This window comes from Carlito syrichta, unplaced genomic scaffold (genome assembly GCF_000164805.1).
Source record: "Carlito syrichta isolate Samal-C Ts95f unplaced genomic scaffold, Tarsius_syrichta-2.0.1 Scaffold304575, whole genome shotgun sequence".
Lineage (NCBI taxonomy): Eukaryota > Metazoa > Chordata > Mammalia > Primates > Tarsiidae > Carlito > Carlito syrichta.
Genome location: NW_007248671.1, coordinates 17,344 through 33,760, shown reverse-complemented (window position 1 = coordinate 33,760; position 16,417 = coordinate 17,344). Strand labels below are relative to the sequence as shown.

Genomic DNA, 16,417 nt, shown 5'->3' with positions numbered 1-16,417 from the left:
AGGTGAGGCACTGGGTGGCAAAGTAAGGCACTAGGGGGCCAGATGAGGCACCGGGGAGCTAGATGAGGCACTGGACAGACAGGTAAGGTACTAGAAGTGAGATGAGGCACTGGGAGTCAAGTGAGGCACTGGGAACCAGGTGAGGCACTAGGAGCCAGGTATGGAACTGGGGTACCAGGTGAGGTACTGGGAAGCAAAGTGAGGCACTGAGAGCCAGGTAACACACTGGGAGCCAGTTGAGGCACTGGGAGCCAGCTGAGACACTGGATAACCAGGTGAAGCATTAGGGAGCTGGGTGAGGCACTGAGCTGCCAGGTGAGACATTGGGGAGTCAGGTGAGGCACTGATGAGCGAAGTGTGTAACTGGTACCAGGTGAGGTACTGGGGAGCAAGGTGAGGCACTGGGAGCCAAGTGAGGCACTGGGCAGCCAGGTGAGGCACTGGGGAGTCAGGTGAGGCACTGGGGAGCCAGGCAAGGCACTGAGAGCCAGATGAGGTATTGGGCACCAGGTGCCTCCTTTCCCTTACTTGAATCTGGTTCTGTACCTGTAGTTCTCCCTTCTGAGATGGCTCTGCCTTGTTGCCACATGGACATGGGCTAACAGGTGCTAGAGCGCGTCCCCTCAAGAGCATTCCTGTCTTCAAGCTTTGCCACCTGAGGCCCTATCCTGACCATGAATTTATCCTAGAGGAAACTGCATGGAGCAGAGGTTCTCCTAAAGCTAAGCCCTGCCATGGGCACCTGGACACCTCCTTCTGTTCCTGTTTCTGTTACTATAACAATGACAGCCCCTCCCTCGGGAAGCTGCCCTGTTTACTTCTCTTTCTTTGTAGGACAACACAGTGCCTGCAGCTTAGTAATTGCCTAGGAAATATTTGTTGAATTAATCGTTATTAATTACCAATTACCTACCTACAGGACAGATTTCAATTTACTTCTTGCATTTATGGGTTCCCGAGGAGGGAGCTGAGTAAAGCAGCCCCCACCCCACCCTGGTTCTTGAAGTCCTACCTCTCATATCATGTCGGGGATGGATGCGACTTGGTGATCTGGGTCTCCCGGGTAGGGTTACTTATGAGCACCTCAGTGTGCAGTGTCTTCTCTGTGCAGGTGGCTGGTTGGCAACAGGATCTTCCCTACAGTGACGTGGCTGGTGGCATCATGGGTGACCCCCCTCCCATGTGCAGTTTCGGTGATTTCAAGCCACCATTGAAGCTGACTTCTTAAATTCACTGTGGGTTTTGAGTGAAATTTAAATGGCTAAATATATTTTACACAAATGGACAGTATCAGACATGTAATGATTGTAAAGTTTGCACATCAAATAGCCTGTATATTTTTGCTTCCTAAATATACCTTCTGGGCTTAGTACAGCTTTGCCGTCAATCACTCAATCCAATCAATAAAAGAATCTTTCTTTCTGACCCCTCCACTCTTGCCTACCTACAGCTGCATTGACGTCATCATGCTGCGTCTGTTTCATCTTTGGAGACAAAGAGCAATGTGTATGTATGGGTGAGAGGTGAGCATGGCAGGGAAATCAGAGGTGTAGAGAGGAGCCATGCTTATCAAATCCAAGCTCCTCAAGTCATTAAGTCACATGAAGTCTAGGGTATGTTTAGACACTGTCAGGACCTTCTTCTCCACCTCTCTCCTGACTTTGCAGACCAAACCCGGCCCTGAACCTGGGGACCCAGCATCTCTGCTTCCCAACAGACACAGTTCAGAGCAGGAAACTTGGTCCATCTCTGGCAGACTCAGCAATTGGCCTGGCAGTGTGGCCCATGCGAGGTTCCACCTGGCCGCCTCTCTGCACCTAATGCCCAGTGCCCCCTCAGCCCACTTGTCTCTCCCTCATTCCAAAGCCTACCCTTTGGAAAGGATCTTCAGTGGTGTTTAAAGACAGTAGACATTTCAGGCCTGGCTTCATCTTTTGCTAGCTTTGTGATTTTGAACAATTCTTATCTGTCTCCCCACCACAGTTCTTGTAGCAGTACTTTGAAATAGCTACAAATATTTGTTGCTAAGTGCTGCTCAGCCTTAAGGAACATGTTCATCCATCTATGGCACTAGTATATTTCAGGGAAGCACTTCAGTACATAGAGATTTCATGTACTGAAATGGGGACTTTGATTCCCCCCAAATTTCCCAACCTAACATTTGAGAGAAAATACTTTTGAAGACCAAGGGGGCTTGTCCAAGGATATGTCACACATACAGTCTATTTTGCCCTGTCTTGGAGTGGAGACCAGCTCTGACCAATCCCCCTCTTCCTCTAGAAATGCTCAACAAGGAGCAGTGAGTCCCTGGCAGTCTGGGCCATGTGACGCTGTGTCCCCAACCTTGGTTCATGACCCAGCCCAGGGCAGCCAGAGACTTTCCCTGGATATTATAGGCCCAGACTGCCTCTTTCCCTACTGTAGGTGTAGTTGCTGTAGCGGATGTGTTCTGTAGATTTTTCTGCCACAGGAGAAACTACTGGAGTGGGCAGGCCATGAGGCCAGCATAAAAAAGGGGAGAGGACATGCTGAGGGACTCCTGCAGCCTAGACACACCCTACCACTAGACACCACTACACACCTACTGGAATGGGTAAAGCTGAAGAGACTGTGCCCTGTGTTGGCAAGGATGTGGAGGGGCTGGAACTCTATGCACTGCTGATGGGAATGTAAATAATGCAACCACTGTGTGAGAGTGTCTAGTGGTTTCTTAGTAAATTCAGCATATGCTAATTATTCCACTCCTACATGTTACCTACAGGAAATTAAAGCATACTTCCACACAAATGTTCATAGCAGCTTTACTCATGATAGCCTGGAACTGAAAACAAATTCGAATGATCTTTAGTATGTGAATGGAAAATCAAATTGTGTTTTATTCTTACAATGGGATTTTATTTGACAATTTAAATAAATAAACTGCTGATACACTCAACAACATGGATGCATGTTTAGAAAATACTGAGGAAAAGAAGGCAGACAAAAAAGAGTACATATTGTATGACTCCATCTATATAAACGTCTAGAAAGTCCAGTAGTCCATGGTGATAGACAGCAAATGGGTGGTTGTTTGGGGAATGTGATAGATGGAGCAGGAGGAGGGACTGCAGGGGACCAGAGATGTATATGGTGACAGATGTGTGCACTTCTATGAGTATGCCATGTATACCTGTGTATATATCTGGGTGTATACATGCAGTGTTACCTATCACATTGTAGATTGTATGTGCAGTTTATTAACAATTAGCTGTACCTTTAAAAGGTCATGAAGACACATTACACAGGATAAAGTCTGTGCCGCTGTGCAACACCATCTGAGCTTCAGCCTCTCCTCCTGCTCTGAGCCCCTTGCTCTGCTTTCTGTTGGCCCATGGGCGTTGACTTTACTGGCCTCCTTCCATGGTCTCAAGTGCACAGCTGAGCACCAGATGGGCTCCCATAGAATCAGACCCTGAAACAAGATGAATGAGCAGTCTGCATTTGGGAGTCCCCTGTATCTCTCAAAAATAACCTGAAGGGTGAGAACCTAAATTAGAGAGAGTTTATTCAAGTGCAGAGTTTGTGGATGGCCCAGCTGGAAACACTAACTCCAAAGGAACAGAATCAGCAATCCATTCTGAAGCAGGAAAGTGAAGGTTTCATTTACATAGGCAGAGTCAGAGGAGTTTTTTGCAGGATCACAACACTTTTCATATAAGGTTGACACATAGTTACAGCAGTCTGATTGGTTATGGCAGTGTTTCTTTTGAGAAGGGGACATTTAACATTTTTACAAAGGGTGCAGTGGTCACAGTTTTTGTCATCTGTTCTAAGCAAGGCAGGAAAACAAAGGGGAAGTTTATCTACAGCAAGAGTCACTAATTAAGAAGGCAGGAGGCTTCTGTTCCTGACATTGTTTAATTCTCTCTACTTATTGTACAGAGTAAGAAAAATAAAAAATTAAGTGAATCTATGGCCTGAGAGCAGGGGTTGTAACATATGTGACTCAGAACACAGACACATTTCTCTCAAGGCTCAAAGCTTTTCAGTTATGTTTATGCTTACACCTGGGTAAGAGCAGGCATTAGCCAGTGGGCCCACGGGGACTTGGACAAGGCATCTCTGCAGTTGAAGTGTTCCTGCCAGGGCTGACATGAGGCTGTGACTGACTGGGCTCCCAGCACTAGCCCTGTGCCCTTCCTTGAAGGGGATCTGCACCCCAGGGACTTTTCACTGTCTCCACTCCCAGATCCCTTGAGACAGGATACAGCTCTCAAGGGGTCCCTCAGCAGACCAGCCCCTCCAGCCCTCTCTCTCCAGCCTGTGTGTCTCTTCAGGGAACTTCCACTCTGTGCCTCAGTCTCACTATTCTAGTAGCTGTCTCCACCATGAGTACCAGGACATCCTGTCTACCTCAGAACTGTGTGTTAGGACTGCTGTGTTAGTTGGATATGGGGCAGTTCTGAGGGGGACATAAGGGAGCCACCACGAGAAGGACTGTGATGGAATGAGGACAGAGGTGGGATGGGGAGGAAAGTGTTCTAGGTGGGTGGGGGAGTGTCTTGGGAACAGGAGTGACAGGGACTTTTTCCCTTGGGACCTGTGGCAGTTGGGGTCAGGGATGTGGCCTTGGGCGTCTAAGAAGACGCCATGAAGAGGTTTTCTGAGCAGAAGAGGCAGGGTGGGTTCTGTGTGCTGTTTGGAGGGGTCACTGGGCCTATGAAGACAGATGGAAGAGGGATAGGAGGGATGGGCAGGAGCTGGTGAGGGGAGGTGGTGGAAGACTCCGATTCTGCTCTGTGTTGTAGGTGGTGCTGCTGGATTTGCTAATGATTGGAATGGGGTGTTCAGGAATCACATTGGTTGCACACATGTATCAAACGTGAGCATCTTAGAAATCCATGCAGCATGGAAGGCTGCTGCCCTGATACCCGGGTGCAGGGCATTCAGTGCAGAGGCACATCTGGGGACAGCTATTCTGTATACAATAGCATTTAAACCTCAGATTGCACAGGCTCCCTGGGGCAAGTGCAGATGGGAGGGGGCAGGTGGAGGCCCAGGCCCCATGGGTGATTGTGCTTGTCTCTCTTCTTCCTCCCATTACAGGAATTTAAAGTGTAAGTCTGCAGCACTAAGTAGGATAGAGGGAGGAACCCCAAGGGACCAGACATCTGCCTGTTTCTAGCACAAGACTGCAGGGAAGGGGTAGGCCCCTTTGTGAGGAATTGACAACTCCATATAGCCTTCCATGACCAGAGTATGAGCTGCTGCTGCCATTTTAATTCCTGCCATTTTAATTTCCCAGTAGCCCACAGAGCTGCCGATGGATAGTGCTAGCTAGGAAGGAGCAGCCACAGCCCATGGTAGAGGAGGGAGCAGGGCTTGATTACTTCAGAGACTGTATAAACAAGCAGGATCCCCAGGGCCCATGAGGGACAACCCAAACACAGCTGAGGTCCTTGTTCACCTGCACCTGCAAGAGGGCCGCAGCTCTGGAACCTATGGGCTGGAGTAGAGGGACTGTCCAGGGCCTGGGCAGTGACTCCCAATGACCTTCAATGTGCAAAGGCCCTACATGCTCTCTCACAGCAAGGCTTGGTGCTAGCTGCCTCGGTGGCCCGTGTGACTAATCAGGCTGACAGCCTGGAGCCCTGGGCACCCCCAGCAGGAGCTGACCCACTTTCCCCTCTATGGGCTGGAAACATTTACATAACAGACGCTGCAGGGCCATGCTGCCCCTGACAGGAGGAGATGTTTCTAATTAGAAAGGAGGCACAGAGCTCCAGACAGGCCACACTGTGACCTATCTCTTGGTGCCAGTCCACCAGCCTCAGCAGAGCGAAGAGCAGAGGGGTCCACTGGGGCCACACCAAGCAGTTGAACCAAGATTCTCTCCTGTTTTCTGAGACCTTCCTCACTAGTACACTTCTTAGAGACAAGTGTGCTGAAGTGATCACATAAGGTGTACTGCCCAGCAGAGCTGTCTGTACTTTTCCACATGTGAGGCTGTTTGTTTAGCACTTCAAACTTGGCGAGTAAATTTTGAGTTTTGAAAATAGTCACGCATTGCTGGTGGCTTCCAAGTTATACTGTGCAGAGAATATTACTTTATCAGGATGATTTCTAAAATAATTTTTGCTTTGTAAAATCCATGTTAAATGACATGTGAAGATCCTTGTTGTTTAGAAAGTGTCATGTTATTAAAGCAGAAGGATCACCTGAGCCCAGCAAGTTGACCCTGGAGTGGCGGTGAGTGTGCCACTGTACTCCAGTCTGGGCTTTGAAGTGAGACTCCAACTCTAAATAGATAAATAGAACTAACAATCTGAGTTTGTTGATGAAGTTACCTATAAATAAACATTAAAAATATGGTTGTATAATAGCATGTCATCTTTTTTTGTTTTGTTTTGCTTTTGTTGGTTTTTTTTTGAGTTGGAGTCTCACTCTGTTGCCCAGACTGGAGTGCAGTGGCTGCTCCCGGCCACTGCAGCCTCGACCTGCTGGGCTCCGGCGATCCTTCCGCCTCAGCCTTCCCAGTAACCGGAATTACAGGCATGTGCTACCACACCCGGCTGATTTTTTGATTTATTGTAGAGATGAGGTCTCACTGCGGGTCTCAAACCCGCAGGCTCAGGCAATCCACTCACCTCAGCCTCCCAAAGGCGCGGGATTACAGGCTGAGCCACCGAACTCGGCTAGCATGTCATCTTATAATGGGGAAATGTACCCATAGCTGTGACTTAGAGACATCTCCTTCCATACATCACATAGGTCATTGGGATATGTTTTGTTCTTGTGCTTTATTTGTATGTTTTTATTTTAGCATATTTTCTGGCATAAATATTTTGGTGAGGAAAAAAATGTCTTGCCCCAACTTTCAGCCCATAGTCTCTTCCTTGTATTACTTGAGCTTTTGCTCTTCCCCCGGTTCAAGGGCAGCATGCAGGCAGCCTGATGATAGTGGGGAGATGTCAGAGGATTCTGTTCTGTAGGATTTCACTAGGCAGCCACACCATGGTGTGATGTTGCCATCCAGTGAAGGATTAAATGTGGGGTTGATTATGCAGAGTCAAGTACTGTGCACCAGGATCACCATGGCACCACACAAAATCCTCAGTTCCCTTTCCCACGAGTACTTTGGTTTTACTGCCTATAATCATTCTTTACTTGTAAATCGTCAGATGAAGCCTTAATTTTGCCTGGTGGGCTAAATCAACTCACTGAATGATTATTCTCAGAAATTGTATAGTACACGCAGACCAATGTTTTGTGTATGGAAAGCATTTTCTGAAAACTTTATACAAGGGACACCCAATAGTTGGGCAGTGTAGTTGATGGAGATTAAATTGTATTAAAGAATGACATGCTCCAAAAGTGCTGACTAGGAATGCGAAGGGACATGGGTACCTGCACCTCAGCAAGGAGATTCTGTACCTGGGACTGCTCAGTTATGTCACAGCACAAGCAAAGAGTTGTGTAGTCCCATGGTGCTGGCTCTGTGAGGCACAAGTCCCCAGATCTTCCCTGGGGTGACTCCCTTCACTCTCCAGCCTCTGAGAGAGGTGTTGCTATCACCCTCTGGACAGTTGTGGACACTCAGGCAAGGGACTGGAATGACCTGCCCTGGGGCACATAATTAGCCTGCTGTGGGGCTGAGGAAAAAAATGTCCACAGCCTAAACTCCCAGGTGCCCAGTGCTTAGCAGGTAAGGCCTGGTCACATGTGGCAGAGAGGGACACCCCCACCTACTGCAACCTGGGAAGCCTGAGAGTTTTGCAGCCAGGACACCCCTGGATGTACATAGACCCTAAGACTTCTCGTAGGCAGCAGCTGTACCTTCTCTCTCCAGGTGACACCTCCTGGGCCCCATCTGTCCTTCCTCACGGCACCCTCAGCGCCTTAAGTCACCACCCCCAGCCATATTTTGGCAGAAGGATGGAGTCCAAGGTTTCTGAAGGTGGCCTGAACGTGACCCTGACCATCCGCCTGCTGATGCATGGAAAGGTACAGAAGAGCGGGGCCTCTGTTGTTGGGAGGGTGGAACATGCCAGAGGGAAAGAGACACCCACCATGGGGGTCTTCATGTAATTTGTTTATAAGAGGGTCCCCAAAAAATTGGAATTATCTTTTACAGAGCAAGCCCCTCAGGCCCTTTGTAATATAGACTTCCCCCAACAAGTAAGTGTTCTAGGAACCCATGGCATCAATGTACCAGCTAGCATTGTTGTAAAAGGCTGGGTTGGCTTAAGTGAATTTTTTTTGGAGAGTTTTAAGCGTGTTTGCCCCTTTCATGATGGGTGATTTACAAGCGCACCTGCCCACACCATGCTGAGTGTTCAGCAGTTTTTGACCAAAAACAGCATGTCACCTGTGCCCTACCCTCCCTATTCACCCCATCTCACCCTGAGTGACTTTTTTTTGTTTCCTCGGATGAAAAAAAGTCCTTCAAAGGGAAACTTTTTGCAGATGTGGAAGAGATGAAACAAAAAAACGGCAGAAGCACTAAAAGGCATCAATATTGACAAGTTCAAAATCTGTTTGGAACAGTAAAAAATGTGTCTCAATAGGTGTATTGCATCAAACGGAGAGTACTTTGAAGTTGACTGAAGTATAAACATGTAAGAATAAATTCACGATTTTTAATAAAAGAATTCCAGCTTCTTCTGATTCCCCCTTGTATTTTATTTTAAGCAATCTCAAACTTAGAATGCAGTTACAAGTACAGTCCAAATTATGTTTTTCCCAGCACATTTCAAGACAAGTAGCCAACCAGATGCCCTGTCACTGACTCTCTTGTGTATTTCCTACAAGCAGGAACCTCCTGCCACCATCAACGTCAGGCCACTAAAATGCATATATTCCCACCACACCTTGGGACCCACTCAGGTCTCCCCAAATACTAAGATGTTCCCAGGACAGCCACATGCAGCATTCCTTGGTCACCTCTCTCAAGTCCCTTCCCTGGCTTTGACTTTCCCAGCTAGAAGTTTCTACCAGCATGTGCACGGAGCTCCCTTTACTTTGGTTCTGAGGTCTCTTTGTTGTTGGCAAGAATGGGTATGCTCCCATCAGCCACTCAGCAGGGGTGCCCACTCAGCCCCTCCTGGAACCACCCCCCTCCCACTGTGGGAGGAAGTCATGGCAGGGATGCTCTGAGGCTGTGTCCATGTCCTGTCTGTCGGAAGATGTTCAGTGCATTCATTCAGTCATTTATATCTTCCTGAACTCAGGGCTTGCCATTCCCAATCTCTAGGTTGTTGTTCCCTGAGGCGACTGTGATTGGTTCTGGTCTCCATTCTGCCCTTGCTTTGGCCTGGCTCCCTAGCCCTTTGATATGTCCCTGTCATTCTGACAGTGCTGTCTCGCTCCCTGCTCATAGCGTCCTTGCCTTGCACACATCCGAGAACCAGCCACTTCTCTAAAGCCCTCTGACTTCTCCACATGATGATGATGTTTTGGAAGCCAAGATCAGGACACTAGTGCTTTTGCTCCTGGGCTCTTGTGGGCCCTGGACAGAGCTAGAAATAGACACATTTGTGGAATGCTCATGGACACAGCATTTATTTCTGTATTTATCTCTATTGAGCCCCATGAGTTCATATGTCCAGTCCCAGGCCAACAGCACAGGGTCCATCCAAGTGCCTCCTGTCTCAGGTTTGTACCATGAGTAATCCAACGGCCTCTACCTGTGCCTGATCTCCTTCCAGGGGGAGGCTGGCAGAGACTCTGGGCTCTAGTGCTTATAGTACTGGTGCACCCTGGATTTCCTGAAGACATGCCCTCTTCCCAGGTGGGTGGTAGCACTCACACCCAGAATGCCCACTTCTGTAATGGAGAGAGAATGATCTTTCCTCTCAGCTATGGGTGTTAGGAGCTGAGGCTGCAACCAGACAGGGCTCCCTGTGAGGTCAGGTGTGTACCCACCTCTCCAGCAGCAACAGTCAAACTACCCAGACACTTTCTGTGGAAGGAGGGCACCCTGATGATGGAGTAGAGAAGGCCCCACCTCATGCCCGGAGGCTATTAGCTTCCACAATCCTGCTGTATATGCCTTCCCACTCGGCCTCAGCAGACACCATGACCTTCCCTAAGAACATCATAATTACTGAGGGCTTCATTGAAATAAGGAAAATGAGTCAGGTTTTGAAAGATGTCATTCTCTGTGGCTAGAGCCAACTGGTCTGCCTCAAGTGACAGGCCATGGTAACCCCTGTCAGCTCTGTCCCACTGCAGGGCAGGGAGACACTTGACCACCCATCTGGGTAGGAGTGTATTTCCCAAACCTATCTCAGGCTCAACATTAGAACTGCAGCAGTGTGTTCTAGTGTTTCTTTCAATATCTACCTTTTAGAAATAAGTCATGTGGTAAATTTCTTAATAAGTCACAAAATTGGGGGAGATATTATTTTTCATCTATTTTTTGCAGGGTTTCCTGGAGGTCTTACTTACATAAGTGATGCCTCCTGAATTATTTATCTGGAAAACAACTGACCATTCCCGTGGGTGGCTTGTCTGTCTGAGCCAGACCCTCTTTGGCCTGGTCAGAGGGAGGCAGAGGAAGCCTCCAGACTCAGGGCCTCCTTGGAGTCTGCCTACCTTGTCCACATCCTTCCTGATGGATTCTGAATTCTCTCTTCCTCACTCACATTAGGAAGGAGATGGGATTTTGCAGTGTCTTCCCCAAATGTCTTCCTCCAGCTATCTGACACCATCTTTCTGTGTGTTTTTTTTTTTTTCCCTTGCAGGAAGTTGGAAGCATCATCGGGAAGGTAATCATTTAATGAACTATGCCTTTCTTGGGGTCTCTATAAGGGGACAGTGGGGTCAGCAGCTGCTGGGAAGTACCCAGTAGGTGGGTGGTACTGTGTTCCATTAAGTCAGGACCCCAGGGATGCACTGCCTCAACCCTGTTGGGGTCCCTACCTTGCATTCACACTTCACAACATTAAAGCTGTTCCCCAGGTCTGTTTTTCCCAGCTGGTCACTGTGGCAGCTCCCTGCCCACGCCTTGGTGGTCAGTGCTTTCTCCCAGGTTTGAAACCCCAGTGAGAATCCTTTTACTAACTTCTGTGGCTATGCCATCTGAATTAGTTCAGTGAATGACAGTGAAGGGCAGAGACCCTCCCTATATTTCCATTCTATGAAACATATTCCTGGGGCAGGTACAGCCCAGTTTGGAAGCCTGCTGCCTATGGTGGGGGGAGAGGCCTGGGGCAAAGGCCCATCTCCCTGGCTTGGTTGCATTTTCACCATCTCCGGTCATCCCCGTGTCCCTTTCCTTCTCACCCTGACCTTAGGAGCCTCCAATTGCTCATTGTCCAGTTTTTTTTTTTTCCATGAGAGCTTGAGAGGGCGTGGCTCAGGAACTTACCTCCCATAGGAGATGAGGGTGATGGTAAGCCCATGTGCAGCAGTGCAGGCACTTGAAGAAACACAGATCCTGCACCAAGAATGAACTGCCATGCTGAATGTGAGAGCAGAGTCAGGTCAGGTCCTGCCCCACCCTTGCCCTTCCTGTACCTCAGTTTTCTCATCTGGAAAGCTCGCCAGGTTGTGGTAGGAGTGGAGTCTGGCCTTGTTAGTAAAGAGGCCCGTTCATTGCCTGGTACAAGTTGGAGGCACCACTGTGTGAGTGTGAGGCAGGCAACTCCCCTCCCACCCTGTGCCCTGCTGCCCTCAGACCCAGGGATGCAGCAAGAGGCGACCCCAGCACTGCATGGTGTGTGCCAAGACCATGCAGGTCCTCAGTGGAGCTGCAAGTGATGCATTTTCCTTGTTATCTGTGTCATTACTGCAGAAAGGAGAAACTGTGAAGAAGATGCGTGAAGAGGTGAGTGTGGCGTGCCCCAACTGACATCCTGTTTTCAGGCAGGTGGGGAGGGTCCCAAGTGTCTCTGTCTGTGGCCCCCAGGCACCTGCAGAAGCCCTGCCCTTGCATAGACATTTCAAGGTCCCAGGCAGGCGCAGGTGTGAGGAGCATAGTGAAAGGCTTCCCTTTCACTCAGGCCTTCTGTGCTTCCTGTGCAGGGAAAGGATCACTTGGTTTCCTTGTGCTGATTAAAATTTCACTGAAAAGAATTTTACTGTTCAGTGTTGATTTGCCAGTCACGGTCCAAACACATGTGCTTGTATCAACTGTTGTCAGCAGGCTTGGGGACCCAGGCCATTGGCTGAATGGTTTTAATCAGGCTGCTGGGGTCTCTGCTCCTGCCCTAGAGTGGTGCGAGGATCAACATCTCAGAGGGAAACTGTCCAGAGAGGATTGTGACCATCACAGGCCCAACAGACGCCATCTTCAAGGCCTTTGCCATGATCGCATATAAGTTTGAGGAGGTAGGCTACATCCTGGACATCTGTCAGCTCGGCAGGTGGGCCTGGTGCCAGCTGGCTCCCTGGTGCCCCCACCCACCTAGACCACCCTTAGCTGTGCTCACCTTCTCTTCCTCCAGGGCCTGTCCCTGCTCTGGCCCACCTGGCCCTGGGCCAGCATCCTTCCCACCTTCTAAAGTCACTCCCATGCCCTCACTTCCCCACCCCAACAGGCCGCACTTACACCCCTCAGTCGCACTGTGCCTATCAGCTACACTCACACCCCGAGCACCCACCCCTGTGCCTGTCAGCTACACTCACACCCTGACCATCCACCTGGCCACCTGGCCCTGGATGAAGCCCTGGCTGTAAAGACTGGCCCTTGGTCACACACCAGCACACCATTGGCATCCCAGGCATTTATGTAACTTGGCGGATGGTTTGGGTGAAGACCCAGATGTGCATATTTACCCACTGGTGGAAAGAAATGTGTGTTATGTGCAGCACTTTTGTGTGCTTCTGTCAGCTAGTTAAATCTTCATGTTTTTATGTATTTTTAAATTTTTTTTGAAACTGCTAGAAGTTATTTAGAGATGCATGTAGGTCTTTAAGCATAATGAGGTGCATTTGGGGAACAAGCAAAGACCCCTCCAGCCAAGAACAGGCAGAGGATGTCTCTCTTTAAGAACAGGCCAAGATGAGGGGTCGACCACCTTCACTGTTATTTGACAGAGACTCAAAGGCAGGCAAGGGAAGAAAAGCTTCAGAGTGGGAAAGGGAAGGCCCAGGTGTGCCGGATGGAGGCTGTGATGTGGAGGGCTGCAGGCAGCCAACTGCAAGGGAGATATCCTGTGTGACTAGTTGGGGAAACATATCAGTTCTTCTCCGCCTAGTCTAGAGATGGAAGTGGGGACAAACATGAGGGAAGCTGATTGTTCTGGGCTAAGTGCAGCAGAGGTTATCATCTGGCTTGGTCACTCCAGAGGTTGGGGCCACTGTCCACTTGTGATACGTAGCCTGGCCACTGTCTGTAGGTTCAGTTCTCAGTTCTCCCTTTTAGTCATTCTCCCATTTGCAAGAGGTTAGCCAATTCAGGAAAGGCCAGAGATCCAAATTGTCACCACTCAGATCTTGTTCAGTTGTTTCCATGGTCAACTGTCCTGCAAGATCGTCTTGACCTTTTCATTGCTTGTCATCACGGCAATTATCTAACGAGAGTGACTGTGTGGATGCATTGAAGACTCTGGATAGAATGCATTGGACCAGCATCATGATACCACAACAGAAACAAGAACAATTAGCAGTCCCTGTAAGCTGGTGAAACCAAGAGCTGCCATCGCCCAACCCAGGCTGAGAAAATGAATCCCATAGGCCAAGAGGATCGACCATAGAGACCCAAACAGCTTTCCCTTAAGGTGATGTGATAGCCTGCTTCCTTGATGCTAGCTCAGCAATAAATGTGTATGATGGCACAGATGCCACCATGACCAGCCAACAAGAAACCTGGAACAACATAGTCACCCACCACGGCTTGTGTCACTGAGTTGAGACTGACCTGTCTTCTATCCAGGGTGGATAGTGTCATGGATAACTTCCACTGGAGTTGGCAATAGGTTTCTCACCGTTGCTTCTATCTGTGTGATTCTTACTGTTGGAAAACTGCTCTGTCTGTTCTTATGAATAGTGAGTTAGTAGTTCCTCCAACAGAGCACCAAAATCAATAGTGGCCTTGTTCTGGAACTTGAATCTGAGTCAAAATTTCTAGCCTTGAGATTTATAGAATTGGGGTCTCTGTGTGCAGAGAAGTTTCTGGACACCATTCCTATGACACATGAGATATTAGTCTAAGGCAAACAGACCAGGTGACCTGGCCCCAAAGGAAATAGAGGCATATGGTAGAGGCATATCAAGACCTGGAGAAAGTTGTTGCTCATGATATAAGGTTGGAGTCAAGACCTTATACAACTTGGATCTGTATTAGTGTCTTCCAGGTGATAGGTATTTGGCCCTTTTCTCCATGAAGGTTGTTGAATGTAAATATAGAACTACCTGGGGTCTGATCAATTGACTTTAATAATTGCTTATTTTGGGGGAGAAAGAGACACTAGCAAAGTCACAGATGAATTGTTTAGGGTCAGTTGTTCATTTAGATGCAAATGGAAACACCATTGACTATAATTCCCAAGGGTCCCATTGGCTGAAACCAGAATGTGCAGAGATTTTTATTCTGCAGGCCTGGTGATGGATGGCTTGCCTAGTAGTTGGTGAGAGAGAGGGCAGTGGCTTTCATTTGAGATAATCTCAGAATGACATTACTGTGAGTATGTTATTACCTAATAATTGTCATAAAGGGAAAAGGGGCCATTATGAGTAGATGACAACTAAAGGTCCTTGGAAAGTGAAAGAAAGAATGGTTATAAGTGAGCAGATGAAAAACAACACAGAAATTAGACTGGGGTCTTGATGTGACATCTTAGGCACAAATTGTCCATTATTGGAGGTCCTTAGCTTGCCTAGAAGGCCTCAGATCAGCTATCTATTTCTGAGGATCTCTGAGAACCTTTGTCTGAGTCCTATGTTGGAGTAGCTTTCTAATTGTGTGAATTCTGAAGTGCTGCTAGCTGTGAAATGAGAACCTGAAGACACTCCCTGCAGTTTCCTTTTGTATTTGTTAACAATACCTGAACAAGTCCTGACCAATGATGTTTAGGAACAGCTTTTATCTGATGTCTCTTCCAGTAGACAAAATCTTCTGGTTGAAGATTATAACGAGAGTGTTTGAGAAGATGTTGTGGGAAAGCAGCCTTTGCCCTGTCGGTGATGAATAGGGCATAATGACTCCCTTGTAACAATTTGCCATCTCTGCCTACAGCAGAGAGAGTCTAGCATCAAGGATAGATCCCTAAAGGCATGGACCCGTGAGTCCCCTTGAGGCCCTTGGGGGATAACCTGGTAGCTGAGGTGTTCCCAAAGTAGTGGACTCTATGGCCACAGGGGTAGTGGGAGCACCTTTGTCCAAGGAAGCTCAAGAGATTCTGAAAGTTCTGATTGTTTTAAGTTAAGGATGCGCTTTTTCCAGAAGATTGTGGATAATCAGGACAGTATGATTTTTTACTAAGGAGTAACAGCTTATGGAGTTATTTTATTAAATTTCTCATAAAGTGTGTGCCTCAGTCATGCAATATAAAAACTTGGTATGCTTCAGATTGGAAAAATAAAAATCAAGCAAATTTTTTTAGCAATTTTATGGACTCTAGCCTTTAAACAAGATAATGCTTCAACTCATCCTCAATATAGATGTACGATAACTAAAACATATTTAAATCCCAGGATGGAATCTGGTTAAGGTTCACCTGAAGGTGTTCAGAGGGTTCTTGAGGCTTTGCTTTTGAGCTGTGTCACACCTTTACAGCATGTCCAGGGCCGTATTGTTGACAGGTGACAGACACATGGCCTAAAAACAACCTCAGCATCTTATAAAGCTTCCCACCAATGCTTTAAGGTATTTAATGTATTACCCAACCTGTCTATGCTATGATGAGTAGTTTCATGGGTTTAACTAATGTTCATTTGAATGCATCTGACCACCAACCAGCTCTCTTGAGAGTACCAGAGATGATCTGAGTGAATGGAATGTCTTCTATTCTTCCTTCTCAAAATTGGGGATTAAATGTTGATATTTTCTCATGGCCTCTTTGATTGCCTGCAGAAATCTGATTTTGAGGGTGTATATGGAGTTGTAACCTTGTTAAAGTGTGATGATCTGCTAGAACATCTTCTGCTGTGTGGCCTGCCCCTTTCTGAGAAGGAGAAGTGTGTCTGAGAGTTCCGTGGTTCCTGGTTCATGTTGAATGGGGTTCAGCAGAGAAACTCCTTGTATTCAAAACACACGAAGTCATAGACCATCCCAAAGCATTCCTGCTGTCTGGTATTTATGTGAGTTCCCTGACCTTTGGCTGATTGACAAACTCTAGTAAGCATGATGAGTTCTGCTGCCTAGCTGATTTTACCTTGTGTAGGAGACTATTCTAAAGGAGAGTTTGAGTTAGTTGTAGCACACTGTCTTCGTCTGTTTGGGTAATTGTGACAAACTACCACAGCTGAGAGGCTTCAAGACACTGTTTCTCTC

At 47.8% G+C, this 16,417-nt stretch overlaps 1 protein-coding gene across 1 annotated transcript in view; it reads left to right on the top strand.

The window, feature by feature from the left end:
• LOC103262652 (poly(rC)-binding protein 3) overlaps positions 1 to 16,417 on the top strand; it is a gene marked incomplete at its 3' end in the record, with an annotated part of 63,361 nt that overhangs the window by 34,435 nt on the left and 12,509 nt on the right. Inside the window, exons 3-6 of the mRNA XM_008060293.2 lie at positions 7,829 to 7,983; positions 10,725 to 10,748; positions 11,777 to 11,809; positions 12,196 to 12,312. Coding sequence (XP_008058484.1) covers positions 7,829 to 7,983; positions 10,725 to 10,748; positions 11,777 to 11,809; positions 12,196 to 12,312 — 329 coding nt within the window. The remainder of the gene's footprint in view (positions 1 to 7,828; positions 7,984 to 10,724; positions 10,749 to 11,776; positions 11,810 to 12,195; positions 12,313 to 16,417) is intronic.